The following is an 18,925-nucleotide window of genomic DNA, read 5'->3' as shown; positions in this document are numbered from 1 at the left end:
GTCCGCCTAGAAGGAAAGGGGGACATCTGGTACCACTGGAGCCAGTGTGCAGCGGGGAAATCACCTGGAAGGACCCTCGACGACATCCGGACGGACCTGGCTATCATCAACGCGGACATCCCTACAGCAGACGACTTGGAAGCAGGCATCAGCGGACTGGAGGAGAAGGACAACAAGGACATCCCTACAACCGACAGCCCAGAAGTCGCCATCAGCGGGCCGGAGCACGAAGACACAGGACTTCACGGGAAGACAGAGGAACCTGCTCCCCTCTGATCAGGTTGCTATAAGCTACACATAGCACCTCATTTACTAACCCATTTTTTGAGGGAAGTGGTATCTTAACCCACAGTTTAAAGTTCTTTTAATAACCCATTTTTTGAGGGAAGTGGTATCTTAACCCACAGTTTAAAGTTCTTTTAATAACCCATTTTTTGAGGGAAGTGGTATCTTAACCCACAGTGTAAAGTTCTTTTAATAACTCATTTTTGAGGGAAGTGGTATCTTAATCCACAGGTTAAAGTCATTTATTAACCTATAAGAAGACTCCATTTATAAACCCAAATTTAGGGTGTTGTTTTCTAAAAAATCTATATTTAAGGGATTTGTCTTTCTTTTTACCTCATGTGATACTGACACAGGGACCAAAACCTCTCAGAGAACAATAGAAAATGTCTGAAGGAGCCCTGAATTTCCTGATAACCTGTTGGTCACTACTAGTGTTAGGAGTAATAATCTACTTGTTCGCCCTGCTGTATGTACATTGTAACCTTTAAAATCATGGTTGAGTGACCCAGTGGTTCACAGCATTTTTTAATAACTTGGGGGTTAGAATAGACGTATACTGACACTAGAAGGGTTGGAGCTCACAGTATAACTATGTATGGTAACTGGAAATGGTTGGCAGGATTAGCCCTGGTTTCTACTGTGATTGTTACCATTATTTTAATCTTATGTGATTCCATTGACCACCCAGACTCCACTCCTCCGCCAAATGAATCCGTAACTAGAGTCAAACGGGGCCATTATGAGACAGTAGTTACCCCAATGTCTCCTAGACAAACCTTCACTCTCCATGCAGGTAGTGATGGAATAATACAACTCGACTTGTGCAAAATTGCCCCCTGCAGAAGCCTCGACCGTACCTATTCCTACCTAGCCAAATATGTCTGCTTAGCCCCTGCGGTATGTAACAAAACCGTCACAGATACGGTTAAAGGTGCTCCTTACATTTACAGAGGCAGTACATACAGGACCAAAGGCGACCCTGCTGTGTCCGTCACATACACATACGGGTGCACCTGCGAGTCCTGGTCCGGTGTCCTAGCAAATTCGGGTCCTGATGACTGGGGATCAGTGTTGGGAGTAACGCGTTACTTGTAACGGCGTTACGTAACGGAACTACTTTTTTCCGTAAATAATAACGTAACGCGTTACCTTTCCCATTCAGTAACGCCGTTATTGTTACTGTGGTGCTAAGGGGCTCGTTACTCGTTACTATCTGTGGTCCAAATGGACGGTTTCTCCCTGCTGCGCAGAGCGTTGCAGCGGAGCCTGTCTGCTGCCTGTCAAGAGTGTCAGTGGTAAATAGTCATCATGAGTGAAAGACGGGACTGTCACCATAGACATCTAAAATAATAGACTTAGCTTCTACTGCTTGGTCGCGTCAGCGCCAGTGGCAGTAGCGGTAGAAGCTACATCTATTCTTTTAGATGTCTATGGTGCACACTATGAACCAATGCGTTGAAAATGAGCGATGATTGGTTGACATAGGTTAAAGTTTCAGGCTAAGCCAATCAGAAACAGACATGGGCGGGTCTTCTTGCCTATAGGGAAATAAACACAGTCACACACACACACACACACACACACACACACACACACGACAACGTACAGCAGCACACAAACTCAAAAACAACACAAGAGCGAAAATACAGCATGGAAAATAACGACGAGACCAACAGCAGAAGTTTCGCAGGTTGGAAATATAAGCATTATTTTACCTTTATAGGAAAAAAAGATGAAAAAAATATAAGTGTCAAATGTAAACTGTGTGCAGGACACAAAACGCTGGCTTCCTCATGTACCAGCAATGCCAACCTCATGAAACACCTAACAAAAGTGCATGGGACTATTAAACTAGTCGCCAAAGATGATGATCCCACTACCGCCTCTACCTCCAGTGACACAGATGGAGCACCTCCACAGGCAAAACAGGCAAAAATCGATTTCAAATTGCCACAGCATGTCATCACCCAGAGGCAACTAAACAAATTAATAGCCAGGTATGTTGTTGAAGAAATGCTGCCCCTGTCAACTGTTGAGTCAGTCGCCTTCAGAGAACTAGTTGGCAAAATTCCAGTGACAGTGAAAGCAGGGATACAGTGCAGAAAGACATTTTCCAAATACCTGGACACTGAATATGCTAAAATGGAAGATGAGGTCAAAAATACTTTTAAAGATTTAGAATACCTCTCTACCACTGCAGATATATGGACTGCACATAACAAAAGTTTTCTTGGTGTAACTGCACACTGGATAAACCCACAGAGTATGCAACGTGGAAAAGCAGCCCTGGCTTGCAGAAGATTCAAAGGTCGGCATACATATGAAAGTATTGCAACTGAGCTAGATAACATTCACTCATCTCATGGCATATCACAAAAAATTACAGCAACAGTCACAGATAATGGCTCTAACTTTGTCAAGGCCTTCAGAATGTTCCAAAAACAAGAGGAGGATGAAGATGTGGATGCAGAGGATGATGAGGTGACCTTTACAAATATAGGGGATGTATTGCTGGATTTAGCTGCTAATGATGAAGATCTAGATGTGATCACCTTACCCCCACATCAGAGATGTGCATCACACACACTAAATCTCATCTCATGCACTGATGTGGATAAGTGGTTGCTCTCAACACCTGAAACAAAGACAGTCTACAGAAATGCTACGACAAAGTGTGCAGGGTTGTGGAACAAGGCCAGTCGGTCACCACAGGTCTCGGAGCTCGTGGACGAGATTATTGAGAAGAAGCTGCTAGTACCTTGCACAACTAGGTGGAATTCATTTTATGATGCCCTGGCTCGAATTTCTGGGATACCAGTGGTGGAGTTGAACACCATCTGCTCCAAACTCCAGATGAAATGTCTCAGTGAAAGGGAACTTCAGTTTCTCAGAGAGTACTGTACCGTCATGCATCCACTTACAGTGGCACTGGACATTCTTCAGGGAGAAGAGAATTGTTATTATGGCACACTCTTACCCGCACTGGAAACATTGATGTCCAAGACTCTGGAAAAGAAGAATGGACTACAAATCCTTGTTGGCCTACCAGATGCAATTGTGCAGGTAAGAACTGTGATTTATTTAATCAATTTAATCAATCAGCCTCTTGCTTTGCATTTTATAAACGTCACTCATGTGTGCATAGGCTGTGTGACAGTGTGATTGATATGTACTGTATGTGTGAAACAATAAACCTGCAAAGCATTTTAGCTGTAAAGTGTGCAATGTACATGTTGTACACCATATACAGTAGGTTAGGCCTACACATTCTGTGTCCCTAAAAAAAATGCTCATTATGAAACTAGGCATATAATGTATAATGCAATTGTTAAAAAAAAAAAAAACTGCTCATTATGTACAACTCAAATGATTTTTTTGTCTTTTGCACTCTTATACATCATTTCAGTCAATCAAAACAAGATTTACAACGGTTCTTGCAAGTGAAGATGCTATCCTGGCTGCTGTGACACTACCCAAGTTCAAGCTACGTTGGTTGCGTGACCAGGAGAGGAAAGACCAGGCCAAGGCAAGTCTGCTCGCAGAATGCCGCAAACGGATCCTGGAGCAGGAGCAGCAACCAGGTACAAGTGCACCCAACCCAACACCACAGCACAGCGCAGGGTCTGCCAAAGAGGCAGAGTTCTTTTCCTTCTCAGAGGATGAGGAATCCTCAGCTGAAACGGAAGTAGCTGATTACCTCAAATCAGGAGCAACAGGTTTAGAAAGTCTCAATCAATTTCCTTTGATAAAGAAAATATCTCTTAGATATAATGCAGCCACTCCATCCAGTGCCCCAGTAGAAAGACTCTTTAGCCTGGGGAGCCTGATTCTGTCTCCGAAGAGGAACAGGCTATCAGATCAAAAGTTTGAGAGGCTTCTCCTTTTGAGGTACAATCATTGGCTTGAGCGCTAGGAAGGAAGACTTTAATGGATGGATGTTTTCTGGGAATGCTGATATGTTTATTTTGAGAGGGGTAGATAGAGCGATAACAAATATTTAACACTACCTTCTGCTGGTCTAAAGAGACTGAAGGACTCTTGGTGTATTGTGTTAGCCTACTTATGTTTTGGTTGAATACCTAGTGTTATGCATTGCATTGCATAGACATTGCAGTCTTACTGAAAAGCATCTCAGGGTATCTGTACCGGTATCTTTACTTGAAAGGCTGAAAGCACTTTTTTCATAAGTTTATCCAACAATATTGATTTTGTTTATGCTAAATGGCCAGATGTGAGGTAAATTATTTTATATACTGTTCATTTATCCTTATTTGTTATTTACTGTTATTTGTGATGAGACTGAACATAGTTTATCTGCCAATGTTGAAGATGTCTTCAATTGATTTTTTTTTGTAATGCCAGTCTGACAGTTTATTTATTTTTTTGTTACACTGCCAAAAGAGTGTTGTTGTTCAATTGTTGTTACACTGCCAAAAGAGTGCAGTTGTTTTACTTGCACATTGCCAAAATTGTATTGTTAACTTTAAACTACTATAAGAATGTATTAGAAAGTTGAGGCTACAATAAAGATGCCTGTCAAAATTTCCAAACATCTATTTTGTCTTTATTGTACCACTACATTTCATTATGATAGTTGCTACAATGATAGCAGGTTGTCTTTTCTCTCACTGTGACACAGAAAAAAACACAAAACCTTTTTAAATTTGTTTTTATTATTTAAAGTAAAGTAAAGTAACTAGTTATAGTTACTTTTATAATTTAGTAACTTGTAACGTAACTAGTTACTTTTCAGAGCAGTAACTAGTAAAGTAACCAGTTACTTTTTAAAAGTAACTTGCCCAACACTGCTGGGGATACATGCCACCTTACCGATCGGCGGAAATCGTTAGATCCCTCAAACATAGAATGAAAGTGATTAGGAGAAACCCAAACGTCCCATGCGTTGTCAGGTTTTGTAATCCCGTACGCATAACGCTAAAAAATGTAGTGCTCTCCGACGCTGGACTTTATGTCCTCGCGGTACATGCAGGGGGGGGTTCGCCACAAGGCCTCTTCGAAATTAAAGTTAAACCTAAGGTGGAACGAAACCTTCCTCGGGCAGCATCTAATATTAAATACCTGTCTAAAATTACATGTACGGATAAATGCACGGGGGATTATAGCCAACTTCAACCTCTAGACGTCATCCAAATGGCCACAGGATACACAGATGACAACCTATGGTTAAAATGGGTTGCCCAAACAGCCCAAGAACAAATGGCCGGGGATTGTCTAGCCTGTGCTACGGCCCGCCCGCAATTAGCCACTGACCCTGCGCCCCTGTTTCCCACAGATACCTGGGGGTACAACTGTATGTTACAACTGACTAGAATAGCCAGCCCTCCTAACTGTACCACCCTAGCCAAAGTTTTCCCTGCAATTGATAATGACACTAGGACAGGCCCATTTACGCCTGACAAAGGCGCCGGTGGGTACACATGTTTTTCCATGGTTCAAAAATCCCCACGTTTTGACCTAGGAAATGTCTCTCCGGATTGGTGTAACCTCACCCTGTCTAGCACTAATATAGGACATTGGGCCAGAGCTGGGCTCTACTATTATTGTGGGGGTCACCGCCTGTTCACCCGTATTCCCGAACTATCTGTAGGATTGTGTGCTATGGTGCGCCTCCAGGCACCCCTAATGTTATTAGGCAAAAAACTGGGGCTCACGGACCCTAAAGACACACTTAATACCAACCTAATCACTTGACGTAGGAGACACGCGCTGTCCAAACGCCACGCCCCGGGCTCCTTCGATTTGTCTGTCGACTCTCCCACCTACATCGATTCCATCGGAATCCCACGAGGGGTCCCTAACGACTACAAACTAGCTGATCAAATAGCTGCAGGGTTTGAAAGTTTGCCAATTATCTCTGCCTTCTTCCCTGTGACCCCTATCAAAAATGTAGAAAGGATCAACTATGTACATTACAACATACTCCGATTGGCCAATCTCACTAGGGACGCGGTAGAGGGCCTGGCTGAACAATTGGGTCCAACATCCCTTATGGCTGTGCAAAATAGGATGGCGTTGGATATGCTTCTTGCAGAGAAGGGTGGAGTTTGTGCAATGTTTGGGGAGATGTGCTGCACATTTATTCCCAATAACACGGCTCCAGACGGTTCCGTCACAAGGGCTTTGGAAGGCCTTCGCACCCTATCTAAAACTATGCATGAACAATCAGGGGTACAAAATTTCTTAGAGGAGTGGTTCGCTAACATGTTTGGTCAATGGAAAGGTTTAATAATGTCTCTCTTTATTTCTGTAGCTACTTTTGTGGCCATTTTAATAACATGTGGTTGTTGTTGTGTGCCGTGCATCCGCTCCTTGTGTGTCAAACTTATCATTTCCACCATTGAAGGAAAAGCTGCTCCTCCCCCACTGTACCAAATGCCCTTGTTGGCATATGCGGAGGGAGAGGACGAGTATGATGATTCGGCAAACAAGGACACAATTTTTTAACATAGTTTGGTCTTTCTTAACTGTCATTGGAGGTTGTTTTCTGTTCCCAAAGGTTTAATGAAGGGGGACAGACACAGTATTAAAGAAGGACAGTAGTTTTGTTTCAAATGTCTTATGTGTGTTGGTCTCGTTAATGCGAGACCAAAAGGGGGAAATGAAGGAATATTTGAAGTATTAAAGTAACGTGGTATGGCAGGAAAGTTCAATCTGGTATATTCCTTTTAATGTCACCTTATATATATTCATGTGTGTTAAATTAGAAGGGACAAAGTATCTTTTCCCTCCCCCAATATATTGAGGTGAAGTCCTTGTGTTTAGAGAAGAGATGTGAGCAGGGGACATCCTTATTTGGAGATAGTCCCAAGACGCTGGAATGTTTCCCTCGTAAAAGAAGGGTGTGCGTTACACATTCTTGGAGCAGATGTGTGTGTGTTTTCATTGCAGTAAATATAAGTGCTACATGATTACTGGTCAACTATACCTCTGTTCTTATTCTTTCATGTGTGGGTACTAAATGGCTACAAACATTGTGGAGAAATTAGCTTAAACATCTTTTATTACTCTATATGAAATGGAAGCAGTTTTTTATGACAGGGACGAGAGAGTTGGGGGAGGGGACACATTCCGAAGAGTTTCAGCATGTCAATTATCAGGGGAATCGACTTGTTTTCAATAGATATGTGTGGTTGGTTACTTTGTATTAATAATAACAGTATGTGTAAAGGAAGCTGGAAATATACAATGTGAAACCTTTTATTTGAAGTAAAGATGTGAACAATAGCTCAAACAAATGGAAGGGCCATAGGACAAATGAGTGTGTTCTCTGTATTAGGCCTGTGTGAAGTTTGACTATTTGAAAAGCATCTCTAATACTGCTTAAGAGCATAGGTAATGTGTTCCTCGTTATTATTGATATGAAAGTAATTAACATGTATTACGTATATTTAGCCAACTATAACAACTATATCTTAAAACATACTTTTAACTTGTGTGTGGTAACCTGAAGGGGGGAAGATGGACTCAGGGACAAAGGGCCATAAAGGAAGTGTGTGCTGGCTACAAGATGTGAACCAGGTTTCTTCTGCTGTGTCGCACTGATTGGGTGCGACAGGCCATGTGTTGGTCTCTGCCAATAAGATGACCTCGGGGGGAAAGCCCGCACACACCCCCTCCTGTGTTTTTAGTATGAAACACTGTGTTTTCCAGGGGTTCGACCTCTTTTTCTTCAGGCTGACCAGGAGGGTAGGACAGGAGAGAGACCAGGAAGTACTTCCTTTGTCTTTGTGTTTGTATTTGTATTTTGTATTGTTACTGTTTATCATTAAAGCAAGATTATTGTTTAACTTGTATTCTGGTGTTTCTTAATCCCTTCCTTTTCACGAATTTAACCAGCTTATCAAACGACACGCGGAGACGAGGTTGGTTTTCAACATCCTCCAAATCTCCAACACTATCTCTGCACATCTTTAGATAATTAGGCTGGGGCCACATGTGATTTAAGGGATAGCCAAACAAATATGTCTCCCCATGTGGATAAAATGTAGGGTTGAAACATTCATGAAAATGTTCACCACAATTATCTTTCAATGAGTATTAGCCAACTTTAAGTTGTAGGTGGTTATGTGAGCATTATTTTAATTTTTGTTATGTTTCTAAAACTAACCCATACTCAATCACACATCGTTACCACAGTCAAAGGTATTTAAATAATATAACGTTATAACGTTACTTACCATTAGTCATTTCATTAATTTGGTCTCGTCTCTTGACCATCTCCTCAGGGGTGTAATGGGTGTAACAGGGAACTCCATCATTAAATGTACAGCTACACCTGTAGTCAAGGGCCCTCTCAATCTCTTGAGCGCTGTCCTCGCTCACATAATGCCGTACGGACTGAAGTGTCTCAGCCACCGGGTCGTTCAGCAGCGGTCGCTCCTCGGTGGTGTCCTCATCCTCATCCGTGGTCTGAGGGCTGCTGTCAGTGTCAGGGCTGTCTGACTCTGAATCGGAGCCGGATAACGGGGCAACTTCAACCGGTCCCGTCAAAAAGTAATCAGTGATCAGCTGAACCCATTGCTCATCAGAGGCTGTCCCTCTCACAATATTGGAGTTCAACAGTCTTGCGATTTGCTCTTCTCTGAAATCCATCGATCTGATTAACGGCTAATAAATTGTCAAAGTACGGAGGAAAAATATTTTCGTTTTACTGGGGGAAGGTCGCAAGGAATAATGTTGTTTTGTATAGTGTGTGTGTGTGTGTGTGTGTGTGTGTGTGTGTGTGTGTGTGTGTGTGTGTGTGTGTGTGTGTGTGTGTGTGTGTGTGTGTGTGTGTGTGTGTGTGTGTGTGTGTGTGTGTGTGTGTGTGTGTGTGTGTGTGTCTGTGTGTGTGTGTGTGTGTGTGTGTGTGTTTGTGTATTTTTGCGTTTGTGTGTTTTGTTTGTTTCCCGGGGAAAACACTCACAAGACACACCGGTTGTTGTTATACCAGCTGTGAAGTTACGTTACTCCGTTCGCCGCTTGTAATTATGCCTTTACAAGCTTCAAAGTTGTATTTATCATCTGAATTTGGCGAAACAAGTTTAATATTCTGAAAGCCAAGACTTTGTTTATTTGAAATCAGATGAAAATAAACTGTCACAGACTCTGCCGTGTTATCTATGATTACTATACGCTTTTCATTCATAATGTCAGCCGGAGGGACGAGGGGCAGCGCTGCGGAAGAGCAGCGTGAGAGCTGTCATCTTCCCATTACAAACTTCAAACATGTATTTATCGTTTGATTTTGGAAATAAAAGTTTCAGATTCTGAAAGCCAAGACTTTGTTGATTTGAAATCAAACAAAACACCAAAACCCTGAAAAACTAGTTTTTTACACAAATCCACGTTTATTTTGAAATGAACCGTTCCGACTTCCGACTGATTTCGATAGAGCGGGTCACATATGTGTCTGTGTCTGAGAGTTTTTGCTGCAGGAGGGACCGGGGGACTTGCTGCAGGAGGGACTGGGGGACTTGGAATGCCTCTTTGGTGTTGACTCTGTCCGGGGTCTTTTCCTTAGAAACACCCGCTCTTGTTCCTCCCCATCCTCTTCATCAAACTCATGCATGTCCTCGGCCCTCTGTTCCCTCATACATCGTCGCTTCTTTTTTATCCTCTGCTGCAGCTTGCAGCGCAGGGATTTCACCTCAGCAGCATATTTGTCCCTCTGAGCCCTCATTGTGTTTGCCTCCATCCTCCATTCCTTACAGTCCGGGTTGTCACATTCTTGCACCGGGGACAAGGGTGGAGGTTGTTCCAGGACCCCATCATCATCAGTGTCCAAATCGAAAGAGGAAATCATTGCTACTCTGGGGTTTGTCAGGCGGAGTGCACAAAGCTCCTTTTTTGCCACTGTCAGCTTGACTGCATTAACAGCCACATGTATTTCCTCCCGGGACAGCTCAACATGGTCTGTGTCCAAGTGGCGTTCCAGTCTTGTCCCGATGTACTCACATCCCGCAATGATGCAGGGATGGAGTCTAATAGTTGGCCATCCATTAGCCATCAGCAGCAGAATTTTTCTTTCTTCTGCATTACGCACACTATGTTTCCTCTGCAGGTGCTTGGTCAGGGCACGGTAGGAACTCTTACAGATCGGGCAATCGCTCACCATTCTATCTGTATGGATGAAACTTATTGTTTGTTTAATACATTGAATATATGCAGTTGATGTATATTGTGTCGGTGGGGGGCTCCACCTTCATTCCAACAAAGGACCACTGGTCTCAGTTCGTAGTACCCAGTGATCAGAGTCACACCAGGGTTTGATATATAGCGTGGAGGTGGGGGGCCCCACCTTCATTCCAATAAAGGACCACTGGTCTCAATTCATAATACCCAGTGATCAGAGTCACACCACGGGCACGAGGCATAGCATTTCGGTACTGGGTACCCAGTAGAACCGGGGGGGGGGGGACAAAGAAGGAAATGTGAAAAGACTCAAGAAAATAGCACTCAACAAATTAGAGAGACCCCATGTCAAATCTCTCCAGTCTCTTTTAATTGTCATCATCGTGCGAAAGGTGTCCCATTTAGGTACTCGTTAGGTGGGCAGATATCACTGTCATATCTCGGTCGTTTCCTCCGGAGCATTGTGCCAATGTGTGTGTGGATAATCGGGCCATCTGTGGACACTTGGTACAGGGAGGTGTACCAGGTAAAAGGAATGAATGGAACCAGGGACAGAGAAGGAAACGTGAAAAGATTGAAGAAAATAGCAATCAGCGAACTGGAGAGACCCCATGTCAAATCTCTCCAGTTTCCAGCAATCATTGTGCAAAAGGTGTCCCATTTAGGGACTCGTTAGGCGGGCAGAGATCCCTGTCATCTATCGGTGCTATCCTCCAGACAACATGGTAACTTGGGGACAAAAGTGCCTCCGGGTGCTCCATCCCGCTCCGGCCTTTGCCGCGGCGGGGGGAGGAGGCATTGAACCCATCGCACCTGCCCCCAGAGGAGGCAGGGGAGTCAGGTACCCGGAGGTGGACGGCCAGGGCGAGGCCGCCACACCGCACTGGAGTCAGGGTTCAGAGTTTTCCAAGCCAGGTCCCAGTGAAACGCAGCACGGAGCACCCGACAGGAGCCTCCAGCAGACCCCCCCGCGCGGTTCCCTCGTCCCTCGGAAGAGGCGGAGAGGTGGGTGTTTTTCATCTGCTGGCGGAATGCCGGGGAGAACGTGCTACTCGGGAGCCAGTCTCAGAGTTAGTGGAAGTGAGAGCCCGTGCACCTACCTTTTACAGCAGGCACAAGCTGGCCTGGGGGGGGGGAGAAGGTAGAAGCAGAGGCTGCAGAAACAGCCAGAGCCCTCCCCTCTCTAACACACCCCTCATTCGGTCAACAAGCACTGGGCAGAGTCATCTGTCAACTCTGCTTATGTTCCACCTGAGACCAGTTGGGACTTCTGTACCAACCATGCTGGGGGGTCTCCAGGCGACAATTGTATCCGAGCCAGAGTGCATGTAGAGGAATAGGTTCATCCAGAATATCAGAGAGCCGTTTCAGCTTTTTTTGTGTGGTGGACTGGCGGTCAGCGCGTCCTGAAGTATCATTTGAAGCAGTGTCTGTGATAGAGAATGTCTGTCAATCCTTTCCGTGTCCGGGCTGGGTGATAATGCCCGTGTTGTGTCAAATTAAGCCTTAGGCTCCACTCATGGTGGTCCGTCAATTCCTTTAAGTTTCAGATTGCTGTCATATTCAGCTCCCGCAGGACCAATTGCTCATATCAGAGCTTAAGGCTGGACAAATTGTAGAGAAATAACCCAGGCAGGACAAGTTCGTTATTCCTTTCAGAGCCGCTCCGGAGGACAACACTACGTGGCTCTCCCAGCACGCACCGAGAGGCTCACAGCTTCCCCATGAGTCTGGTGCTCCGCTGCGGCGTTAGAGTGGGTCTCGGACCAGACCCAACCTCCGCTGGCACCCCATCTCTCCCCAAACGACACCCACGCAGGCTCCACTCCTGGTGGTGTGTTTCCGTCAATTCCTTTAAGTTTCAGTCATCTTCAGCTCCCGCAGGACCAATTGCTCATATCAGAGCTTAAGGCTGGACAAGCTGTAGAGAAACACCCGAGCTGGACCAGGCCGTTATCCCTTTGAGACAAGCATATGTGTTTCTGTTTATGCAGGATCAACCAGGTAGCCTGTGATGAAGTAGGGTCGACCCTATATCATGTGAAGCCACCGAACACTGGTCCCCAGTGGAACCGGTGCCCAGAGCAAGGCCAATTGCTGAATGCCGCAGCCGACAAAGGCCGCTGTGCAACAGTGGAGGGTTCGAGAAACAACAGTGTTTGCCGGGCGCACCGCAGCGGAGATGGGGAGGTTCCAGCCCGGAACATCCACCCCGCTGCGGGACCCGTGGTGGGACCCCTGAGTCAGACGGTTCGTCTTGGTCACGCTTCATATCGGTCGATCCGGGAGGGAAGAGACACGCGGGGTTGCCCCCACACAGCACACCCTCCCGGACATCAGAGTCGAACCCGCAGTTCGGAGGAACTGACCGCCAGAGCACCGGCACAAGGCCGGGCCGGCGGAGGCCCTCCGATGGCGGGTCAAGTTTGCCATTCGATCGAAAATAGTGTCTCATAATGCAGGTAGAGTCCCAGCAAACTCCCATTGCATTCCTCCAGAGACCAGTTCAAATACTTAAAGTTTAGTAAGAACCATGATTGGGGGGTCTCCGGGCAACAAATGTATCCGAAAATAGTGCCTCATATGCCCACAAGAGTCTCCTGACAACATCCCTTATATTCCTCCAGACTCAGAAAAAGTCTGAGTTAACTTTTTGGAGAACCATAAAAAAGGGTCAAAATGTTTAAAATGTATCCGAAAATAGTGCCTCATATGCCCGCAAGAGTCCCCTGACAACTCCCCTTGCATTTCTCCACTGTCACAAAAGTCAAAGTTAACTTTTTGGATAACCATAAAAAAGGGTCAAAATGGGTCAAATGTAACCGAAAATAGTGCCTCATAAGGCGGGTAGAGTCCCCTGTCAACTCCCCTTGCATTCCTCCAGAGGTCATTTCAAAAACTTAAAGTTTGTTAAGAACCATGCTGGGGGGTCTCCGAGGCAACAAATGTATCCGAGCCAGAGTGCACATATAGCGGATGAATTCCTCCATGAAGTTACACAGCCGTTTTTTTTCTGATTCCTCTCAAAAACCGGGTTTCCGATTTCGTGCAGACAGTAGTCTGAAAAAGATGAACGAATTATTTGGACGGAGAAGGGAAGGCTTGGATTCCCCTCTCCGTTGTAAGTTGCAACAGGGGGGTGGAAAAGTGTCCGGGGCTTCGGCCCGAAGCGCCGAAGGGTTGAGCATCTCGGAGCCCCTTCTCCGTTGGCACTCAGTCATTTTTTCGAGAATTTTTCAAACCTTCATTTTTGATTATTTTAAGATATAATTGACCGTTTTCTTTCATTTTTCTTTCTCTCCACGGGTGGGGGCCTATGCCAGGCCGCCTATGAGCTCCCAAATTCGGCCTGGAACCTCCAGGATTTGTGGAAATTGGATTTATATAGCCCCAGAAAAGTGATTACAAATAATTTTCGTGGGAAAAAGTGTTACAACACCTGATTAAAGCATATAAAGGACCCCAGTGAGCTCCAGACTATGTGCATTGTGTTAAGGAAACATATTAATGATAACATAAATCATTTAAATGCAAAGATAATGATTAAAAATCATTTTTAGGGGGAAAACTGTGGATCTGTCTATTTCGTTAACATTTGAATGGCCAAATGGACGGAAATCTGTCCATTTCGTTAACATTTGAATGGCCAAATGGACAAGCAGGTAAAAGCAGCAGAGTCGCTGCTGTTAGGGCCTCAGACTCACAGGCACACACACATGAAGAGATCCAGGGTGATACACATGGCTTTTATACCCAGACATAGGTATATGAAAGGCGTGGAAGGTGTTATTGCAGCCGCCCCCCCCCCCCCCCCCCTCCCCCCCTCCATAGTCACTCTCCGTTTGAAATGACTTCCAGGAGCTGATGGAAAGCAAGCGGAAACAAACTGATTATATACAGAATGATGATTATTTTACCCATCAGATCAGTGCTTATATGCGGGTATCTTGTGTCAGCTTTGTGGACCCCAACTTATCATGAGATGGACACAATATTGACAAACATATTTATACAGAATGGTGATTATTTTACCCATCAGATCAGTGCTTATATGCGGGTATCTTGTGTCAGCTTTGTGGACCCCAACTTATCATGAGATGTACACGATATTGACACACATATTTATACAGAATGATGATTATTTTACCCATCAGATCAGTGCCTATATGCGGGTATCTTCTGTCAGCTTTGTGGACCCCAACTTATCATGAGATGTACACGATATTGACAAACATATTTATACAGAATGATGATTATTTTACCTATCAGTTCAGTGCTTATATGCGGGTATCTTGTGTCAGCTTTGTGGACACTAGTTTTTATATGAAAGGCGGGGGGGGAACAGTGGTGTGTGTGAATGGAGAGCAGCGCAGCAGCAGCCAGAGAGGAGGGAGCGGCTCTGCGAGACCCCCCCCCCCCCCCCACAGAGTGCACCCAGAGGACAGGCTGCGTCACCTCACTGTGTTACCCAGGAAAGGAGCAGGAATCCTGGCTACTTGAGTGTTAAAAGTGCATTAAACTGTTTTAATCCGACAGCCGCTGATGTGCACGGAAGTCCGTCTGTTTCGTTAACATTTGAATGGCCAAATGGACGGAAATCCGTCCGTTTCGTTAACATTTGAATGGCCAAATGGACAAGCAGGTTAAAAACATCAGAGTCGCTGCTCTTAGGGCCTCAGACTACCAGAGAGACGCATGTGGATTTTATACCCAGCAATAAGGGCTTGGACCCCCGGGTCAAACTGTTATTACAGCCCCCCCCCCCCCCCATCCATAGTCACTGCTGTATACCAGCAAAAGGTCTACGAAAGGCGGGGAAGGTGTTATTGCAGCCCCCCCCCCCTCCATAGTCACTGCTGTATACCAGCAAAAGGTCTACGAAACGCGGGGAAGGTGTTATTGCAGCCCCCCCCCCTCCATAGTCACTGCCGTGAAGGTTTCAGACTACCAGAGTGATGCATGTGGATTTTATACCCAGCAATAAGTCTCTGAAACCTGGGCGAAAGCAGTGAGAATAGAGGGTTTTGGGGAAAAAATATGAATGTTCTCCATAGTTAAACACGTTTGAGACCAATAGACAGACCAATACCATATGTTGACCAAGACACCTGCTCAGAGCACCCCCAGGTGGTGAATGCGTGTAAGTACAGTTTTTCAAATTTGTCCTGCCAGTGGCAGGGACTTTGCATTGGAAGTGGACGTAACATTTCCATTGAGAGGACATTTGTACATTTGCAGGACAAATCACATGTTAACTCTCTCCATAAGGAAGACATATCCCTTACATGTCACCCACTGACATGTTAGGGTTAGGGTTAGGGTTAAACCCTAAAACATTTGTAATGTTTCAGTGGGTAACATGTTAGGGTTAGGGTTAGGGTTAGGGTTACGCCTGACTGGTTAAACCCTAAAACATTTTTTAATGTGTCAGTGGGTGACATGTTAGGGTTAGGGTTAGGGTTAAACCTGACTGGTTTTCGGACCCCCCTAGACTCCCCCAATAACGCAAAACTGCACGTTTTAGAGTGGCCTTTTATTGTGGCCAGCATAAGACACACCTGTGCAATAATCATGCTGTCTAATCAGCATCTTGATATGCCACACCTGTGAGGTGGGATGGATTATCTCGGCAAAGGAGAAGTGCTCACTATCACAGATGTTTTCAGATTTGTGAACAATATTTGAGAGAAATGGTTATTTTGTGTATATAGAAAATGTTTTAGATCTTTGAGTTCATCTCATGAAAAATGGGAGCAAAAACAAAAGTGTTGCATTTATATTTTTGTTCAGTGTACATTCAAAGCCTTAAATCTTTAACATTATTTATACATTTGGAGTTTCATGCTACTTTTTAACATTATATTCATTCATATGGAAACCATTCAGTCATCCAAATATTCCTGATTATTCACTTTCTTCTTACACATTATATTTCAGCATAAAGCATTCCCACTACCAATTTCTTCAGGAATTGCATTCTCTAGTTTTCTCTAGCACACTAACTGTTATTCTACGGACGAAAAGTTTATTATTCCGCCGACTTATTTTGGCCCTCTTCTCCTCCCGCATTGAACATTGCAGAAACTCCGTTCGAACATCAAAACGTTCAGCTCGGTCGGGAATCCATGGCTATTACTTTTCTCATTCATAACTTTCATAATTCCAGAGATACATCTCATAATTCATCACATTTTCCACCATTGAAGTCAATGGAGAAAATCTTCAACATCAACAAATTTTCATGCGACTTCAACTGCTAACTGTTTATTCATACTTTCACTCAGAAACCACATTCTAACTTTAAAATGTTACACATCTTTCTGAGATTCGTGTAAAACAACTGTTAAATCTGATTCTTACTTTTAGAGATATTAAACATTGTTCAGACCTTGTTTTAGAGTTTTTTTTCAGATTTTAACATTAACTAGAGTGCGTGATGTCACAGCTAGAGGGTAGAAATCTTGAGATTTGCCTTCATATATTTTTTTTAAACTGCCATAATTCCCAAACCCATCTCGTAGCTTGAAAAATGACAAATAATTAAGCAAAAATAATTAAACAAAATGCCTCTTGAGGGCATGAAGTGACAACAAAGTTCAACATTCCTCCATTAAACCCCATTGTAATTTCAGGCAGATATTTCCTCATGGTAGCAGCCGCACACCTTTAGTTAAACTGCCCAAAAGTCCACATAATTAACCCGAAACTACACAAAAATTACAATTCAGATACTCAACGTCCTTGACATGCTTCACGTTTTGAAATTTCACAGATATCTGTTACGGTTCTTCCACAAAACGTTCACATGTAAGAGGTGTATCTCTCATTCAGAACAATGGAAACCTTTGATCTCTAACACGTGTCATGGAACACGATGATGTCATTGCTCCAACTGACACGTTCAAGGCTGTTTCTGCATGTCAGTCTTTATGCATGACGGTGTTTTTGATAATGGATCCTGACCACTCACATTTGTACACCGTGGAGTTAAACAAATTATATTATTAAACAAATATATAAAATAAATACAAAAAATACTCTAATTTAGTCTCTTTTCCAGCGCTCTTCATAGGTAACTTTAGCATTTCTGAGTGTCCATGAACGCATCAATAATAGCAGTTGCGTCGCTCTGTCACTACCCGATCCGTCCCCTGCCCGATCTGTACTGCGCATGTGCGGGAGAACTCCGGACGGCAACCCAAGAAGGACACTTGACTAAAATTTGCTAAAATATTCGGCTGCTTTTCAAAGCGTTTTTACTTTCTTTTCTATTCTTATTACACATTCATTCACCACTACTTACATTTAATAGCTAACTCCTTCAGCCTAATTTCAGCAACAGAAACCATTCGACCATTAAATTATTCAGCTATTTCAGGACATTGAGGCTATACATTTTGTTATTTATACCTTTTTTAAACCTTTTTTTTTATTAAGCTTCTTCACTATTTTTCCTACTCTTCCAGTTTAACATTTCACTTTCAAGTTTTCAACATTCATTGCAATGCATTTGAGCTTTAATAATTTTGATTCAAATCAATTCACTTTTCTGCATTTCTCCGCTAAGTTCAGCAACACACTTACTTGGTTTTTGTAGCTAAAAGCAGCTACAGAAACCATTCAACTAATATAACATTCAGCTTTTTCTGCATTTCCAGCTAAATTCAGCAACAAATGTACACAGTTTACAGCATTCGCACACATTTTTTCAAGTGTCAACAAAGTATTAGTGTTCAGTTTGTGTGTGTGTGTGTGTGTGTGTGTGTGTGTGTGTGTGTGTGTGTGTGTGTGTGTGTGTGTGTGTGTGTGTGTGTGTGTGTGTGTGTGTGTGTGTGTGTGTGTGTGTGTGTGTGTGTGTGTGTCAGGCAAGTGACAAACCAAACTGGGAACAGAGGGAGAACAAATAAGGTTTGAGGCCTGTGGAGAAACTCACAGGTGTCTACATTCTCCACTAACAACCTTCCCTGACTGCTGCTGGCAGAGAGCAGCAGACACAAAAAGCAGAGAGGGAGGGGTCGTAACAAATTGTATAATACTAACATTACTAATACTAATACTAAAATGCTCTTACATATATAAACATACGATGGTATAATAACCATAATAATAAAATACTGTGAAAAGATCCATTCTGCATAACAAGCACTTTTACTTTTGTTACTTGAAGTACAATAAGCTGACTTCTGTACTTTATATTAATCTGAAATGGTCCATTGTGCATTATGAGTAATTTTACTTTTTGTCCTTAATTATATTTTGATGCAAATACTTTTACTTTTAATTGAGTACAATTTTGAAATAAGGCTTTCACTTGTAGTGGAGTACTTTACTTGTATTTTACTTTTTTGGTATAGGATCGGAGTACTTCTTCCAACAGTGCACTCTGATGATGAATGATGTTGATGTTCTGAGCCTTTACCCTCAGGAGTGTTACCGTCGATGGCCACACGAGGGCGTCAGAGGATTAGTAGTGACACATCTCCGCTGATACACAACACAACAG

The 18,925-nt window shown here is 43.7% G+C and overlaps 1 protein-coding gene across 1 annotated transcript; it reads left to right on the top strand.

Annotated features, from left to right (window-relative positions):
* Positions 1 to 1,354: 1,354 nt before the first annotated feature.
* Positions 1,355 to 8,006, top strand: LOC307043047 (uncharacterized protein). The gene is made up of 2 exons (XM_079687247.1): positions 1,355 to 3,351; positions 3,695 to 8,006. The coding sequence occupies exons 1-2, from the start codon at positions 1,939 to 1,941 to the stop codon at positions 4,199 to 4,201; spliced, it is 1,920 nt and encodes a 639-aa protein (XP_079543373.1). The 5' UTR covers positions 1,355 to 1,938; the 3' UTR covers positions 4,202 to 8,006.
* The last annotated feature ends 10,919 nt before the right edge of the window (positions 8,007 to 18,925 follow it).

This window comes from Notothenia rossii (assembly GCF_949606895.1).
Source record: "Notothenia rossii genome assembly, chromosome: 6".
NCBI classification, from domain to species: domain Eukaryota; kingdom Metazoa; phylum Chordata; class Actinopteri; order Perciformes; family Nototheniidae; genus Notothenia; species Notothenia rossii.
The sequence above is the reverse complement of the archived record's forward strand: the minus strand, read 5'-3'. Positions and strand labels throughout refer to the sequence as shown.

Excerpts from the sequence above, each read along its gene's own strand:
- LOC307043047 (XM_079687247.1), top strand. The coding sequence starts at position 1,939 with ATGGAAAATAACGACGAGACCAACAGCAGAAGTTTCGCAGGTTGGAAA. Across the intron at positions 3,352-3,694 it reads TACCAGATGCAATTGTGCAG|TCAATCAAAACAAGATTTAC; the intron begins GTAAGAACTGTG and ends ACATCATTTCAG.